General features: G+C 42.0%; 1 protein-coding gene across 1 annotated transcript in view; it reads right to left on the bottom strand.

Moving 5' to 3' along the window:
* The window catches only part of MMP2 (matrix metallopeptidase 2), a 354681-nt gene that overhangs the window by 252952 nt on the left and 87618 nt on the right, over positions 1-14111 (bottom strand). Inside the window, exons 5-6 of the mRNA XM_089692555.1 lie at positions 12931-13104; positions 4242-4415 (exon numbers count right to left, since the gene is read on the bottom strand). Of these exons, the coding sequence (XP_089548681.1) occupies positions 4242-4415; positions 12931-13104 (348 nt within the window). The remainder of the gene's footprint in view (positions 1-4241; positions 4416-12930; positions 13105-14111) is intronic.

The raw sequence follows: 14111 nt of genomic DNA, 5'->3' as shown, positions 1-14111 counted from the left end.
TGCAGGAGAATGCAGTTCCAGAACTGGATGTATGGTAATGGAAAGTGATTCTGGGGTGTGCTGGAGGGTCAATTGATGCTAATGGCGAGGTCTATTATTGCTGTTGGTGGGTCATTTGTAACTGAAGAGGTCTTATGTTGCTGGAAGGGAATCAGTTGTTGCAGGGAGGGATCTACTGTTGAGGGAAAGTCTATTCATGCTGGCTGCTTGAAGATCTGTTGTTGTTGCTGGGGGATCTGTTATCACTAGGGTGGATCTATTGCTGTTTAGATGGTACTTTGATGCGGGGGGGTCATAGTTGAGGGGGGATATAATGTTGCTGGGGAAAGTTTTATTGTTGCTGTGGGGTCTAATATTGCTGGAGAAGGATCTATTTTTGCTGGCTGCAGGGGTTATTGTACTGCTTTTTTCTGTCATTAACAATTTCCGTACAGATTACTTAGCACCACAAAATGATACTTGGTTCTATATTTTCTAAAAGGGGCGGGTACTGGTAGGGGGTGGAACTAAGGGACGATGGTCGAAGGTGGGTGAGGGGCAGAGACAAGGGGGGAGTTCCTGCACCTATTCTCTGAGAAAAAAAGTCATAGATAGATAGATAGATAGATAGATAGATAGATAGATAGATAGATAGATAGAGAGAGATTCAACAGTCTCTTTATTAGGTACACCTGTTCAATTGCTTGGTAACACAAATTGCTAATCAGCCAATCACATGGCAGCAACTCATTTAGGCATCAAGACATGCTGAAGTTCAAATCGAGAATCAGAATGAGAGGGGATTTCAGTGACTTTGAACATGGCATGGTTATTGGTGCCAGACGGGCTGGTCAGAGTATTTCAAAAACTGCTGATCCACTGGGATTTTCACACACAAACATCTCTAGGGTTTACAGAGAATGGTCCAAAAAAGAGAAAATATCCAGCTGCATTTGTGTGGACAAAAATGCCTTGTTGATGCCAGAGGAGAATGGGCAGACTGGTTTAAGATGATAGAAAGGCAATAGTAACTCAAATAACCACTCATTATAAGCAAGGTATGCAGAATATCATCTCTAAACACACAACACGTCAAACCTTGAAGCAGATGGGCTACAGCAGCAGAAGACCACACCGGGTGCCACTCCTGTCAACTAAGAACAGGAAATAAAGGCTACAATTCACACAGGCTCACCAAAATTGGACAATAGAAGATTGGAAAAACATTGCCTGGTCTGATGAGTTTTGATTTCAGCTGCAACATTCAGATGGTATAGTCAGAATTTGGTGTAAACAACATGAAAGCATGAATGAGGGGGGGGTGGACTCATGCGCAGCCAACAACAGTCTCAGAAAATGAAGTAGCTCCTAACACCCGGCTTTACTATGATGTATAACAAACTGATAAGAAAAGTGGTGTAGCACTGTGTATACGTTGATATACTTTAAATAAATAGTGAAAATCAATAAAACGTGAATAAAAGTAACTTGGTTCAATTATTGGTGTGACACTGTATGATCAATAAAAAAGATGTGAATAAAAACAACTTAATACAAATATATATATATATATATGAATCATGGTACACTCCATACTTCATATATATTTGAATTAAGTTGTTTTCATTCACAACATGAAAGCATGGATCCATCCTGCCTTGTATCAACGGTTCAGGCTGGTGGTGGTGCAACAATTGGGAGATCTTTTCTTGGCATGCTTTGGGACCCTTAGTGCCAGTTGAGCATTGTTTAAACACCACAGCGAACCTGAATATTGTTGCTGACCATGTCTATCCCTTTATGACTACAGTGTCCCAATCTTCTGATGGCTACTTTCAGCAGGATAATGCACAATGTCGCAAAGCTCAAATCATCTCTAACTAGTTTCTTGAACATGACAATTAGTTCATTGTACTCCAAAGCCCTCCACAGTCATGAAAGTTTAATCTAATAGAGCACCTTTGGGACATAGTGGAACAGGATATTTCCATCATAGAAGTGCAGCCAACAAATCTGGCAGAAACTGTGTGATGCTATCATGCCAATATGGACTGAAATTTCGAAATATTGTGTGTGTGTATATGTGTGTGTGTGTGTAATATATGCGCAGTACTGTGCAAAAGTCTTAAGCAGGTGTGAAAAATGCCGTAAATGAAGAAATCTTTCAGAAATAGAAGTGTTCATACTTTATTTTTATGAATTAACAATATAGAAAGAAAATGAACATAAGAGAAATCCATATCTAGTTAATATTTGGTGTGATCATCCTCTGCCTTTAAAACAGCATCAGTTCCTCAATTCTTCAAGCACACTTGCACATAGCTTTTGAAAGAACTTGGCAGGTTGTTCCAAATGTCAGAAAAATGGTAGCAGGTGCTTTGGACTGATGAATCCAAAATTTGAAATTTTTGACTGTAGCAAAAGGCAGTTTGGTTGTGAAGCACTGAAGAGCAGTACAATAATGTATGTCTGCAGGAAACAGTGAAGTATGTTGGAGGTTCCTTGCACGTATGGGGCTGCATTTCTGCAAATGGAGTTGGATATTTGGACAGAATCAATGCGGTCTTCAATGCTGAGAGATACAGGCAGATACTTATCCATCACGCCATACCATCAGGGAGGAATGTGATTGCCCCAAATTTATTCAGCAGCAGGACAATGACCCCAAACATACAGCCAATGTCATTAAGAACTATCTTCAGTGTAAAGAAGAACAAGGAGTCCTGGAAGAGATGGTCTGGCTCCCACAGAGCTCTGATCTCAACATCATAATCTGTCTGGGATTACATGAAGAGACAGAAGAATCTGAGGCAGATCTGTAGTAAATTCTTCTAAATGTTTGGAACAACCCACCTGCCGAGTTCCTTCAAAAATTGTGTGCAAGTGTACCTAGAAGAATTGATGGTCTTTTGATGGCAAAGGGTGATCACATCAAATATTGATTTGTATTTCTTCTGTTTCTTTTACTTTCCATGTTGTTAAAGGAATAAAAAAATATTTTTATATTTTTTTTATTCCTTTAACAGCATGGAAAGTAAAAGGAACAGAAGAAATACAAATCAATATTTGATGTGATCACCCTTTGCCATCAAAAGAGCATAAATTCTTCTAAAAAAAAATGTAAAATTCAGAATACTTTTACTTTTTTAAGTAAAAGTATTCTGAATATTACAGCATTTTTTTTTTTTACACCTGCCTAGGATGTTTGCGCAGTACTGTATATGTACACACACACACACTACAAAAAGTGTGGATCAGGGGAATTTCCTATCTAAAGGGAGAAAGATGTGCATTCACTGACTGGTTGCTAGGGGTGTGTTGAGAGGCATCACAGGGCTTATAATATAAAGCAAGATAATATAATTTGATGAGATATCAGCAAAGACCAAAGTGGGAATTTCACAGCAAAATAGCTTTCAGAAGAAATTTTCCCCTTATCGCTACTTGCCTTATATTGTACATCATTATATATAGGTCTGATAATGCTGAGGTGATTGGAGAGGAGCGCTTTTGGAGCTAGATTACTGTAAATGAGACCTGTTTATCAGTTTATTCCCATCTGAGGATTCGTGCCAGATAGACCTCATGATTATAGAGAGGTCAATTTGTAAAATTGAGCAGCTTGGAGTTACACTGGGTGAGGAGTGAATACTATTGAGTGTGACATTTAAAGAAGAAGCGCACAGATCACATTATTGGATTGGGACATTAACTATTTTTAGATATTTTAGCACAGTATTTTGTGGGGGTTTTTTTCATTTGTATATATATTAAAACTTGTTGCACATTTATTGTATGCACTATGTGATGCACTATGTATTTTTTATTCTTATTGTATCCTTATTGTGACACTGAATTTTGATTTGGTTAGTCACTTATTTATGTATATACTGTATTGATATCAGTTGGGAATTGATAGTTGATTTATATTGGGTTGTGCTGCACTAGTTTTTGGTTATAAGTTCACTAGATCAAGTAATATTTGTGAGCTTTCACCAGCACTATTTTTTCAATGCAGAATGTTCTTATTGTTCAATTCACTTTATTTATAACCTAGCAAATGTTAGTGGGAGAAATAATTGTTATTGAATTTAAAAGTGTTTAATGTGTATAGATTGTGAACAAATAGGAATTAGAATCGTATTCTGTACTGTATATCCCTCATTCTTGTAAAGAAACAGGCATTAGCACAACATGGCAACAAGCAATCGGATGGCTCTATAGTATAAAGACACACTCATAAAACATTTATAATTTCATACTTGTTTCTGGGCAGAATCCATACGTCGTATCCTTGTCATAGTCTTCTGTGGTTGCGCACCATCTATAGCCATCACTTCTTCCTTCAGTTGTGCAGCTGTCATATGTGTTTCCTTGAAACTTAAAAGGAAACTTGCAAGGTTTTCCATCTGCATTTCCAGCCAATGTAAAGAGTACTGAGGAAAGAAGAGTGTTTTTAAAATTCACTTTTTCTACTGCTCTTTGGTGAAAGAATATTTTTACAGTTGATTATATGTACACTGTATGCCGTGTACATATAATATTAAGGAGTAAATAATTGTCACTTCGCACAGTAAATGTTTGTTGTATTCAATCCAATATGTGCAAGAAATAATTGTGTTGCTTTTTATATCTCCTTTTTTTACCTTTATTTATTAGACTAAGTCAGCATTCACTTTGCAAAGTGAAAACTCTCTACTCACTACACAAGCTTTCTGGGGTCTACCCCTCTATTAACATACATTCTACCAGTTTATCTGAAGGTTTCTCTTCTCTACGGCTGCTTAACCTCCCTAATATGTGTTTCCTAACTCATCCTTGCCAGGTAATAGTAAAAAATGTAAAATAAAATTGTAAAAAGAAAAAGAATGATAATGTTTTTTTTACTAATGAAGCATCCCTATGGTGACATTGTACTGCTGTGGCAGTGATCATGTACAATGGTTGGCTGCTCTGATATCACTGTATGTCAGTGGTGCTGCATGTCAGTGGTGCCAGCCAATATCTATGTTCAACGCCACAGCAGACCTATGTCACCAGTACAGTGCTCTCAGTTAATGTCCTTAATAACCGGCACCCACTCCCAGTGTCCCTAATTACTGTTGCACCAATCACAGTGTCCTTGATCACTGCCACACCAGTCATATTGTCCCTAATCACTGCAACACCAGTTAGTGTCCCTAATTACCAACACAAAATAAATGTTTTTGTTTTCTTTCTGCATTTTCCAAAAACATGTATAAAAAAACTGATTTGTTCAAAAGACTCACTATGCTTCTTAAAAATACACTGGGTGCTTGCTTTCCAGAAGTTGGTCATTTTGTGTATTCTAGTTCTCCAGGGTCTCCAAAACTGTGATAGGAAATTAGATGCATAATTTATGTTCTGGAAATCCTTGGATTTTTGGCCCCTCTAAACTGTTAGTCTCATGCATGCGGTATCACCATACTCAAAAGCAGAATGTGTTTTGGGGTGTAATTACAATAAGTATGCCTATTATGTGTTTTAGAAATATCTTATTAATTGTCAAATTTGTGTAAAAAAGGTAATTTTCATTTTCTTTCCTGTATTTTCCAAAAACGTGTGGCACAAATTATAACTTTCAGAAAATACCTTGGAGTGTTTTCTTTCCAGTACATCATGACTGACACATTTTCAAATATACTGTATACACCATAGTTTGTAGACAACTTTCACACAGACTAAATAATATACACTGATTTGGGTTATTGTTTAAAAATTTAGCAGAATAAAATTTAGCCAAAATGTATGGAGATTATTTATTTGCAATAACAAATTTCTGTTTTTTTTTATAACACAAAGAATTTTCTTTCACAATTTTCAGTCCTCTCTCATTTATGTAGCAAAAAAAAAACAGTATCAATTAAATATCACCAGAAGAAAACTGTCTAAAAAAAAAAACAACAATTGCAATTGGGTTCAGTGTGGCATGACTGAGTAATTGTCATTCAAAGTGTGACAGCATAGAAATCTGAAAAATGGCCAGAGCAGGAAAAGGGTGAAACAGTCCCTTCTTGAGGTGGGTAAGGGAAATCTATGGTCACATCATACAGCATAAACTTTCATTTTATAACATCAGTATTGTAATAGCAAAACAAACAATATTTTTTTAACAATACAATTAGAGATGAGCAAATCGAAGTAGCCGAAGTGGAATTCGAGTCGAATATCGGAAAAATTTCGATTCGCGCCGAATCCGAAAAATAGCCTAATTCGGACGCGCGAATCGAAATTTTTACGAAAATGGCGGCTGACATGTGCGGCGACGGAGCGGGGATGTCTGGGAAGGCGCGCAGACAAGGCGCGCTGACCCATAATGCATTCCTCAACGACATGTGATCGCATCAGCCAATCAGCAGCCAGCCAGCTAGCACTGTGTAATGGTCGAGCTATAAATAGCGGCCATTTTGGAATTCTTCATTTGCCTGCAGTCATTGAACAGAGGCAGACCGCTCTGTATTAGGGACAGGGACAGAGTTAGGGCCACAGAAACGATACTTGGGGACAGAGAAACGATACTTAGGGACAGAGAACCATTACTCAGGGACACAGAATTGTTAATTAGGGCCACAGAATCGTTACTTAGGGACAAAGAAACGCTAGTTAGGGCCACAGAATTCATACTCAGGGACAGACAGAATTGTTACTGAGTGCCAGAGAATTGTTACTTAGGGCCACAGAAACGTTATTAGGGCCACAGAATTGTTACTCAGGGACAGACAGAATTGTTACTGAGTGACAGAGAATTGTTACTTAGGGCCACAGAAACGTTATTAGGGCCACAGAATTGTTACTCAGGGACAGACAGAATTGTTACTGAGTGCCAGAGAATTGTTACTTAGGGCCACAGAAACTTTAGTTAGGGCCACAGAATTGTTACTCAGGGACAGACACAGAATTGTTACTGAGGGCCACAGAACTGTTACTTAGGGCCACAGAATTGTTACTCGCACAGACACAGAATTGTTACTCGCACAGACACAGAATTGTTACTCAGGGACATAGAACTGTTACTTAGGGCCACAGAATTGTTACTCGCACAGACACAGAATTGTTACACAGGGACACAGAACTGTTACTTAGGGCCACAGAATTGTTACTCGCACAGACACAGAATTGTTACTCGCACAGACACAGAATTGTTACTGAGGGCCACAGAACTGTTACTTAGGGCCACAGAATTGTTACTCGCACAGACACAGAATTGTTACACAGGGACACAGAACTGTTACTTAGGGCCACAGAATTGTTACTCGCACAGACACAGAATTGTTACTCGCACAGACACAGAATTGTTACTGAGGGCCACAGAACTGTTACTTAGGGCCACAGAATTGTTACTCGCACAGACACAGAATTGTTACTGAGGGCCACAGAACTGTTACTTAGGGCCACAGAATTGTTACTCGCACAGAAACAGAATTGTTACACAGGGACACAGAATTGTTACTGAGGGCCACAGAACCGTTACTTAGGGCCACAGAATTGTTACTCGTACAGACACAGAATTGTTACTCGCACAGACACAGAATTGTTACTGAGGGCCACAGAACTGTTACTTAGGGCCACAGAATTGTTACTCGCACAGACACAGAATTGTTACTGAGGGCCACAGAACTGTTACTTAGGGCCACAGAATTGTTACTCGCACAGACACAGAATTGTTACTGAGGGCCACAGAACTGTTACTTAGGGCCACAGAATTGTTACTCGCACAGACACAGAATTGTTACTGAGGGCCACAGAACTGTTACTTAGGGCCACAGAATTGTTACTCGCACAGACACAGAATTGTTACTCGCACAGACACAGAATTGTTACTGAGGGCCACAGAACTGTTACTTAGGGCCACAGAATTGTTACTCGCACAGACACAGAATTGTTACTCGCACAGACACAGAATTGTTACCGAGGGCCACAGAACTGTTACTTAGGGCCACAGAATTGTTACTCGCACAGACACAGAATTGTTACTCAGGGACACAGAATTGTTACTGAGGGCCACAGAACTGTTACTTAGGGCCACAGAATTGTTACTCGCACAGACACAGAATTGTTACTCAGGGACACAGAATTGTTACTGAGGGCCACAGAACTGTTACTTAGGGCCACAGAATTGTTACTCGCACAGACACAGAATTGTTACACAGGGACACAGAACTGTTACTTAGGGCCACAGAATTGTTACTCGCACAGACACAGAATTGTTACTCAGGGACACAGAATTGTTACTGAGGGCCACAGAACTGTTACTTAGGGCCACAGAATTGTTACTCGCACAGACACAGAATTGTTACTCGCACAGACACAGAATTGTTACTGAGGGCCACAGAACTGTTACTTAGGGCCACAGAATTGTTACTCGCACAGACACAGAATTGTTACACAGGGACACAGAATTGTTACTGAGGGCCACAGAACCGTTACTTAGGGCCACATAAACGTTAATCAGGGACACATAATTGTTACTGAGGGCCACAGAACCGTTACTTGGGGCCACAGAAACGTTAATCAGGGACACAGAATTGTTACTGAGGGCCACAGAACCGTTACTTGGGGCCACAGAAACGTTAATCAGGGACACAGAATTGTTAATGAGGGCCACAGAACTGTTACTTAGGGCCACAGAATTGTTACTCGCACAGACACAGAATTGTTACTCAGGGACACAGAACTGTTACTGAGGGCCACAGAACTGTTACTTAGGGCCACAGAATTGTTACTCGCACAGACACAGAATTGTTACTCGCACAGACACAGAATTGTTACTGAGGGCCACAGAACTGTTACTTAGAGCCACAGAATTGTTACTCGCACAGACACAGAATTGTTACACAGGGACACAGAATTGTTACTGAGGGCCACAGAACCGTTACTTAGGGCCACAGAATTGTTACTCGCACAGACACAGAATTGTTACTCGCACAGACACAGAATTGTTACTGAGGGCCACAGAATTGTTACTCGCACAGACACAGAATTGTTACTCAGGGACACAGAATTGTTACTGAGGGCCACAGAACCGTTACTTAGGGCCACATAAACGTTAATCAGGGACACATAATTGTTACTGAGGGCCACAGAACCGTTACTTGGGGCCACAGAAACGTTAATCAGGGACACAGAATTGTTACTGAGGGCCACAGAACTGTTACTTAGGGCCACAGAATTGTTACTCGCACAGACACAGAATTGTTACTCAGGGACACAGAACTGTTACTGAGGGCCACAGAACTGTTACTTAGGGCCACAGAATTGTTACTCGCACAGACACAGAATTGTTACTCGCACAGACACAGAATTGTTACTGAGGGCCACAGAACTGTTACTTAGGGCCACAGAATTGTTACTCGCACAGACACAGAATTGTTACTCGCACAGACACAGAATTGTTACTGAGGGCCACAGAACTGTTACTTAGGGCCACAGAATTGTTACTCGCACAGACACAGAATTGTTACTGAGGGACACAGAATTTTTACTGAGGGACACAGAATTGTTACTGAGGGACACAGAATTGTTACTCAGGGACAGACACAGAATTGTTACTCAGGGACAGACAGAATTGTTACTGAGGGCCACAGAAATGTTACTCAGGGACACAGAATTGTTACTCAGGGACACAGAATCGTTTAATTAAAGAGTATGTCAGACAACATGCAGAGGAGTGGCAGAGGAGGCAATGTTTTAGGAGCGAGCAGACGTGGCAGCAGAGGAAGGGGTCGAGGCAGCACTATTCGCAGCCAGAGGCTAGTGCTCCCGGTGTCATCCAGTACAGTGAGGAAGAGCTAACAGAGGGCGGTCAGGAACGGGGGGAGACATCCGCCTCTTCAGCAGCCAGGCGAAGAAGTAGTGGCGAGGAGAGTGGCTCGGTAGCCGGTCTAGAGACAGGTCTGTCTCCTGACCCACACGCAGCCGAGGGGGCTAGTAGTGAGGCGGAGACCCTAATTGATGATGATGAGGCTGATCGCACTTGGCAGCCTCGTCGTCATCAGGCTATTGCTTCCGCATCATCAGGAGAAGAGGGTGGCAGCTTGGCAGCGAGCAAAACAGTCGGTGGGTTGTCTCCATCGCCACACTCTGCCATGTGCCACTTTCAGGTCTCCTCACACACTGCTGGTGTGTTGAATTTTTTGACATAGGGTGCTGGCAGATTACGGGCCTCCCATAGATGCTGCCAGGCCCCTAATCTGCCATGGGCCCCTATATACCGCCTCCTCATGCTGCTGCCAGGTCCAGAGTCTGTCATGGGTCCCTGTACGGCCTCCCATTGCTGCTGTCTCCATCGCCACACTCTGCCATGTGCCACTTTCAGGTCTCCTCACACACTGCTAGTGTGTTCAATTTTTTGACATAGGGTGCTGGCAGATTACGGGCCTCCCATAGATGCTGCCAGGCCCCTAATCTGCCATGGGCCCCTATATACCGCCTCCTCATGCTGCTGCCAGGTCCAGAGTCTGTCATGGGTCCCTGTACGGCCTCCCATTGCTGCTGTCTCCATCGCCACACTCTGCCATGTGCCACTTTCAGGTCTCCTCACACACTGCTGGTGTGTTCAATTTTTTGACATAGGGTGCTGGCAGATTACGGGCCTCCCATAGCTGCTGCCAGGCCCCTAATCTGCCATGGGCCCCTATACCGCCTCCTCATGCTGCTGCCAAGTCCACAGTGTGTCATGGGTCCCTGTACGGCCTCCCATTGCTGCTGTCTCCATCGCCACACTCTGCCATGTGCCACTTTCAGGTCTCCTCACACTGCTGGTGTGTAGAATTTTTTGACATAGGGTGCTGGCAGATTACGGGCCTCCTATAGCTGCTGCCAGGCCCCTAATCTGCCATAGGCCCCTATATACCGCCTCCTCATGCTGCTGCCAGGTCCAGAGTCTCTCATGGGTCCCTGTACGGCCTCCCATTGCTGCTGTCTCCATCGCCACACTCTGCCATGTGCCACTTTCAGGTCTCCTCACACTGCTGGTGTGTTCAATTTTTTGACATAGGGTGCTGGCAGATTACGGGCCTCCCATAGCTGCTGCCAGGCCCCTAATCTGCCATGGGCCCCCGTACCGACTCCTCATGCTGCTGCCAGGCCCGTAATCTGTCATGGGCCCCTGTTGTCGCTTGTTGGCATATTCCGCTCGTTCAGATGCTCCTTCTCCTGCTACTCCTCTTCACGGATTCCGTCAGCAGTCTTTCTTGGAATCCGTTTCCAAGAGACAACAGTTTGCGAGCACGCACCAGACGGTGCAGAAGCTGAACGTCCTCCTGTCCAAGTTGCTGCTGCCAGGCTCGTAATCTGTCATGCGCCCCTGTACCGCCTCCTCATGCTGCTGCCAGGTCCAGAGTGTGTCATGGGCCCCCGTACCGACTCCTCATGCTGCTGCCAGGCCCGTAATCTGTCATGGGCCCCTGTACCGCCTCCCCATGCTGCTGCCAGGTCCAGAGTGTGTCATGGGTCCCTGTACGGCCTCCCATTGCTGCTGCCAGGCCCGTAATCTGCCATGGGCCCCCGTACCGACTCCTCATGCTGCTGCCAGGCCCGTAATCTGTCATGGGCCCCTGTACCGCCTCCTCATGCTGCTGCCAGGTCCAGAGTGTGTCAAGGGTCCCTGTACGGCCTCCCATTGCTGCTGTCTCTATCGCCACACTCTGCCATGTGCCACTTTCAGGTCTCCTCACACTGCTGGTGGTTTCCATTTTTGTCATAGGGTGCTGTATGGCCTCCCATTGCTGCTGCCTCCACCGCCACACTGTGGCTCCACACTCTGGTTTTGGCCCCGTGACTGCCCAAATGAGTGAAGTGTGCGGTGATTCTAAGATCGACGGCACTCATCTGCATGTCATACTGACTGACAGTATTATTTCTCTTCCCCAGCAGACTCCAAGGGCATTTAAATTAAAGGTACAGTGTTCAGCACTAATATTAAGTCTCTCTGAAGCCTAGAAACACCCTTTTTTAAGTTAAATTCACAGCGAATATATTCGACTCGAATCGAAATTTTTCCACGAATTCGCCGAATCAGTCGAATCGAATTTTTGAATACTTCGCTCATCTCTAAATACAATATAAGCTTACTTAAAAAAACCTCTTTCCATGTTGGACTACATATTCCTTGGCTCCTTGCTGCCTTCAAGCAGTCACTCCTGCACTGACCTTTGCTCCTGGAACTACTCCTCTCAGCACCTCTGTAGTTCAGAAGGCAGGCTCTGTGCAATGTGTGACACAGCAGTGCCTAATCACAGAGCATAGTGACTACATACCAGAATTCAAGGAGTTAAATATGTAGTGCTTTACCTCGGGTTTTGTAATTCATAGATAAGTTTATCTTTAACTGGAATGCATTCTATCAACAGCCTTGTTGGATACAATGAATCTTGCCTCTAATACCATCTGAAATGTTATTTGTAAGAATAGATACTAAAGGCTAACGACTCCCCTTCTTTTCTGTATGATCAACTTTTCCTGACAATGAAATATAATTAAGATTTATGCAGTGTGCAGCTAAAGATATGTTTACAATGTTATGTCCAATGACTCTTGTCGAGAATCAGTCATGCTTGACAAAGTACTAATGCAAGGACCATCACATGGTCACCTGGTTATATGTGAACAAATACTATGCATTTAAAAGTAATGAACATTACTTTTGAAATTACTTTTACTTTCTAAAACTTATGTGAGATTTTAGTGGTTGTTTTTACAAATACTTTACTCTCCTGAATTTGCCTCCTGTACGTGCCCCTAGGATGCTAGCAACTTTTTTACATAAAGGATAAATGCTGGGGAATTATCTATATATGCTGACCAAGCTGCTACAGCAAAGGTGCCTTAAACGATATGGTCTTTTTAAATAATCCTGCAGGTGACAAACTATTGTTGCAAAGTAATAATGTTAAAATCACAGAAATACATTAGAAATAATGTTAGACTTACATTCATGAGGGCAGAATCCATATTTCTGATCTTTATCAAAATCATATGTGGTGGAACACCAGATAAATCCATCATTGCGGCCAACATCAGTGCAGCTGTTGTACTCTTTGCCATTGAATTTGAATGGAAACTTGCAGAATTCTCCATCAGCATTCCCATATTTGACCTTCACAACTAAAGTGAATAATATGATTTAACAAGTAAAGAGTCCAATAATACAAGTAAAAGCACAGTAGTACATTTGTAATTTTGCTTTAACGTTTTTACTTTTAAAGATAATACATGCATTTTTTTCTTTTTTAATTATATTTTTATTATCGCTAAAACATTTCAAAAATATATGTAGTAGATTATATAAAGTAAAATCTATGAACCTGAAAGAATCAGCGTAAGAAAAAAGGAAAAAAAGGCAGATATACTTAAAAGAGGCTGCATTACCTAGATTGGAAGAAGAAAGATTAGTAGCCTTTGAAAAATCAATATTACAGGAGGAAATCTATGCAGCATTGAAGAGCAGAGTTGCACAAAAGAGCCAGGGGCCAGATGGATATAGGAAATTTAAAGAACAACATGTGTTTAAAATGTATATGTACATGAATGCATTAGGATAAGGGATGGAAATGAGGGAAGAATCATTGCAAGCATATATTACAATTAAAGAGGGGAGAGACTTGCCGCAATGTACCAGTTATAGACCTATATCATTAAATATAGATACAAAATTATATGCAAAGGTCCAAGCAAACAGCATGAAATAGTTGACGCCGGACTAGATACATTTAGAAAAAGTGGGATTCATACCAGGTAGAGAAGGAAGGGATAATGGATTAAGATCATTGCTCCTCCTGCAAAGGAGTAAGAGAGAGAACTATCCGGTTGATAGATGGCGAAAAAGTTTTTGACAGGGTAGACTGGGGATTTATGATTGACACATTGGAAGCATTAGGAAGTGGACCTAAAATAGTACAGTGGATAAAAAAGTTATATATTTATCCATAAGCAGCAGTGAAGGTTAATGGCTCATTGTTACAGTCCTTCAAAATGTATAATGGAATAAGGCAGGGATGTCCAGTCTCTCCCCTACTATTTGTTATATCTCTGGAGCCCTTATTAGTGACTGTACAAAGGAATGTAGATGTAAAGGGAATCTTGATAGGACATGTGAAACACAAGGTCGCGGC

Source organism: Staurois parvus, unplaced genomic scaffold (assembly GCF_062004578.1).
Source record: "Staurois parvus isolate SC_StPar_1 unplaced genomic scaffold, SC_StPar_1.0 ptg000594l, whole genome shotgun sequence".
Lineage (NCBI taxonomy): Eukaryota > Metazoa > Chordata > Amphibia > Anura > Ranidae > Staurois > Staurois parvus.
This window is presented reverse-complemented; position numbering and strand designations above follow the sequence as displayed.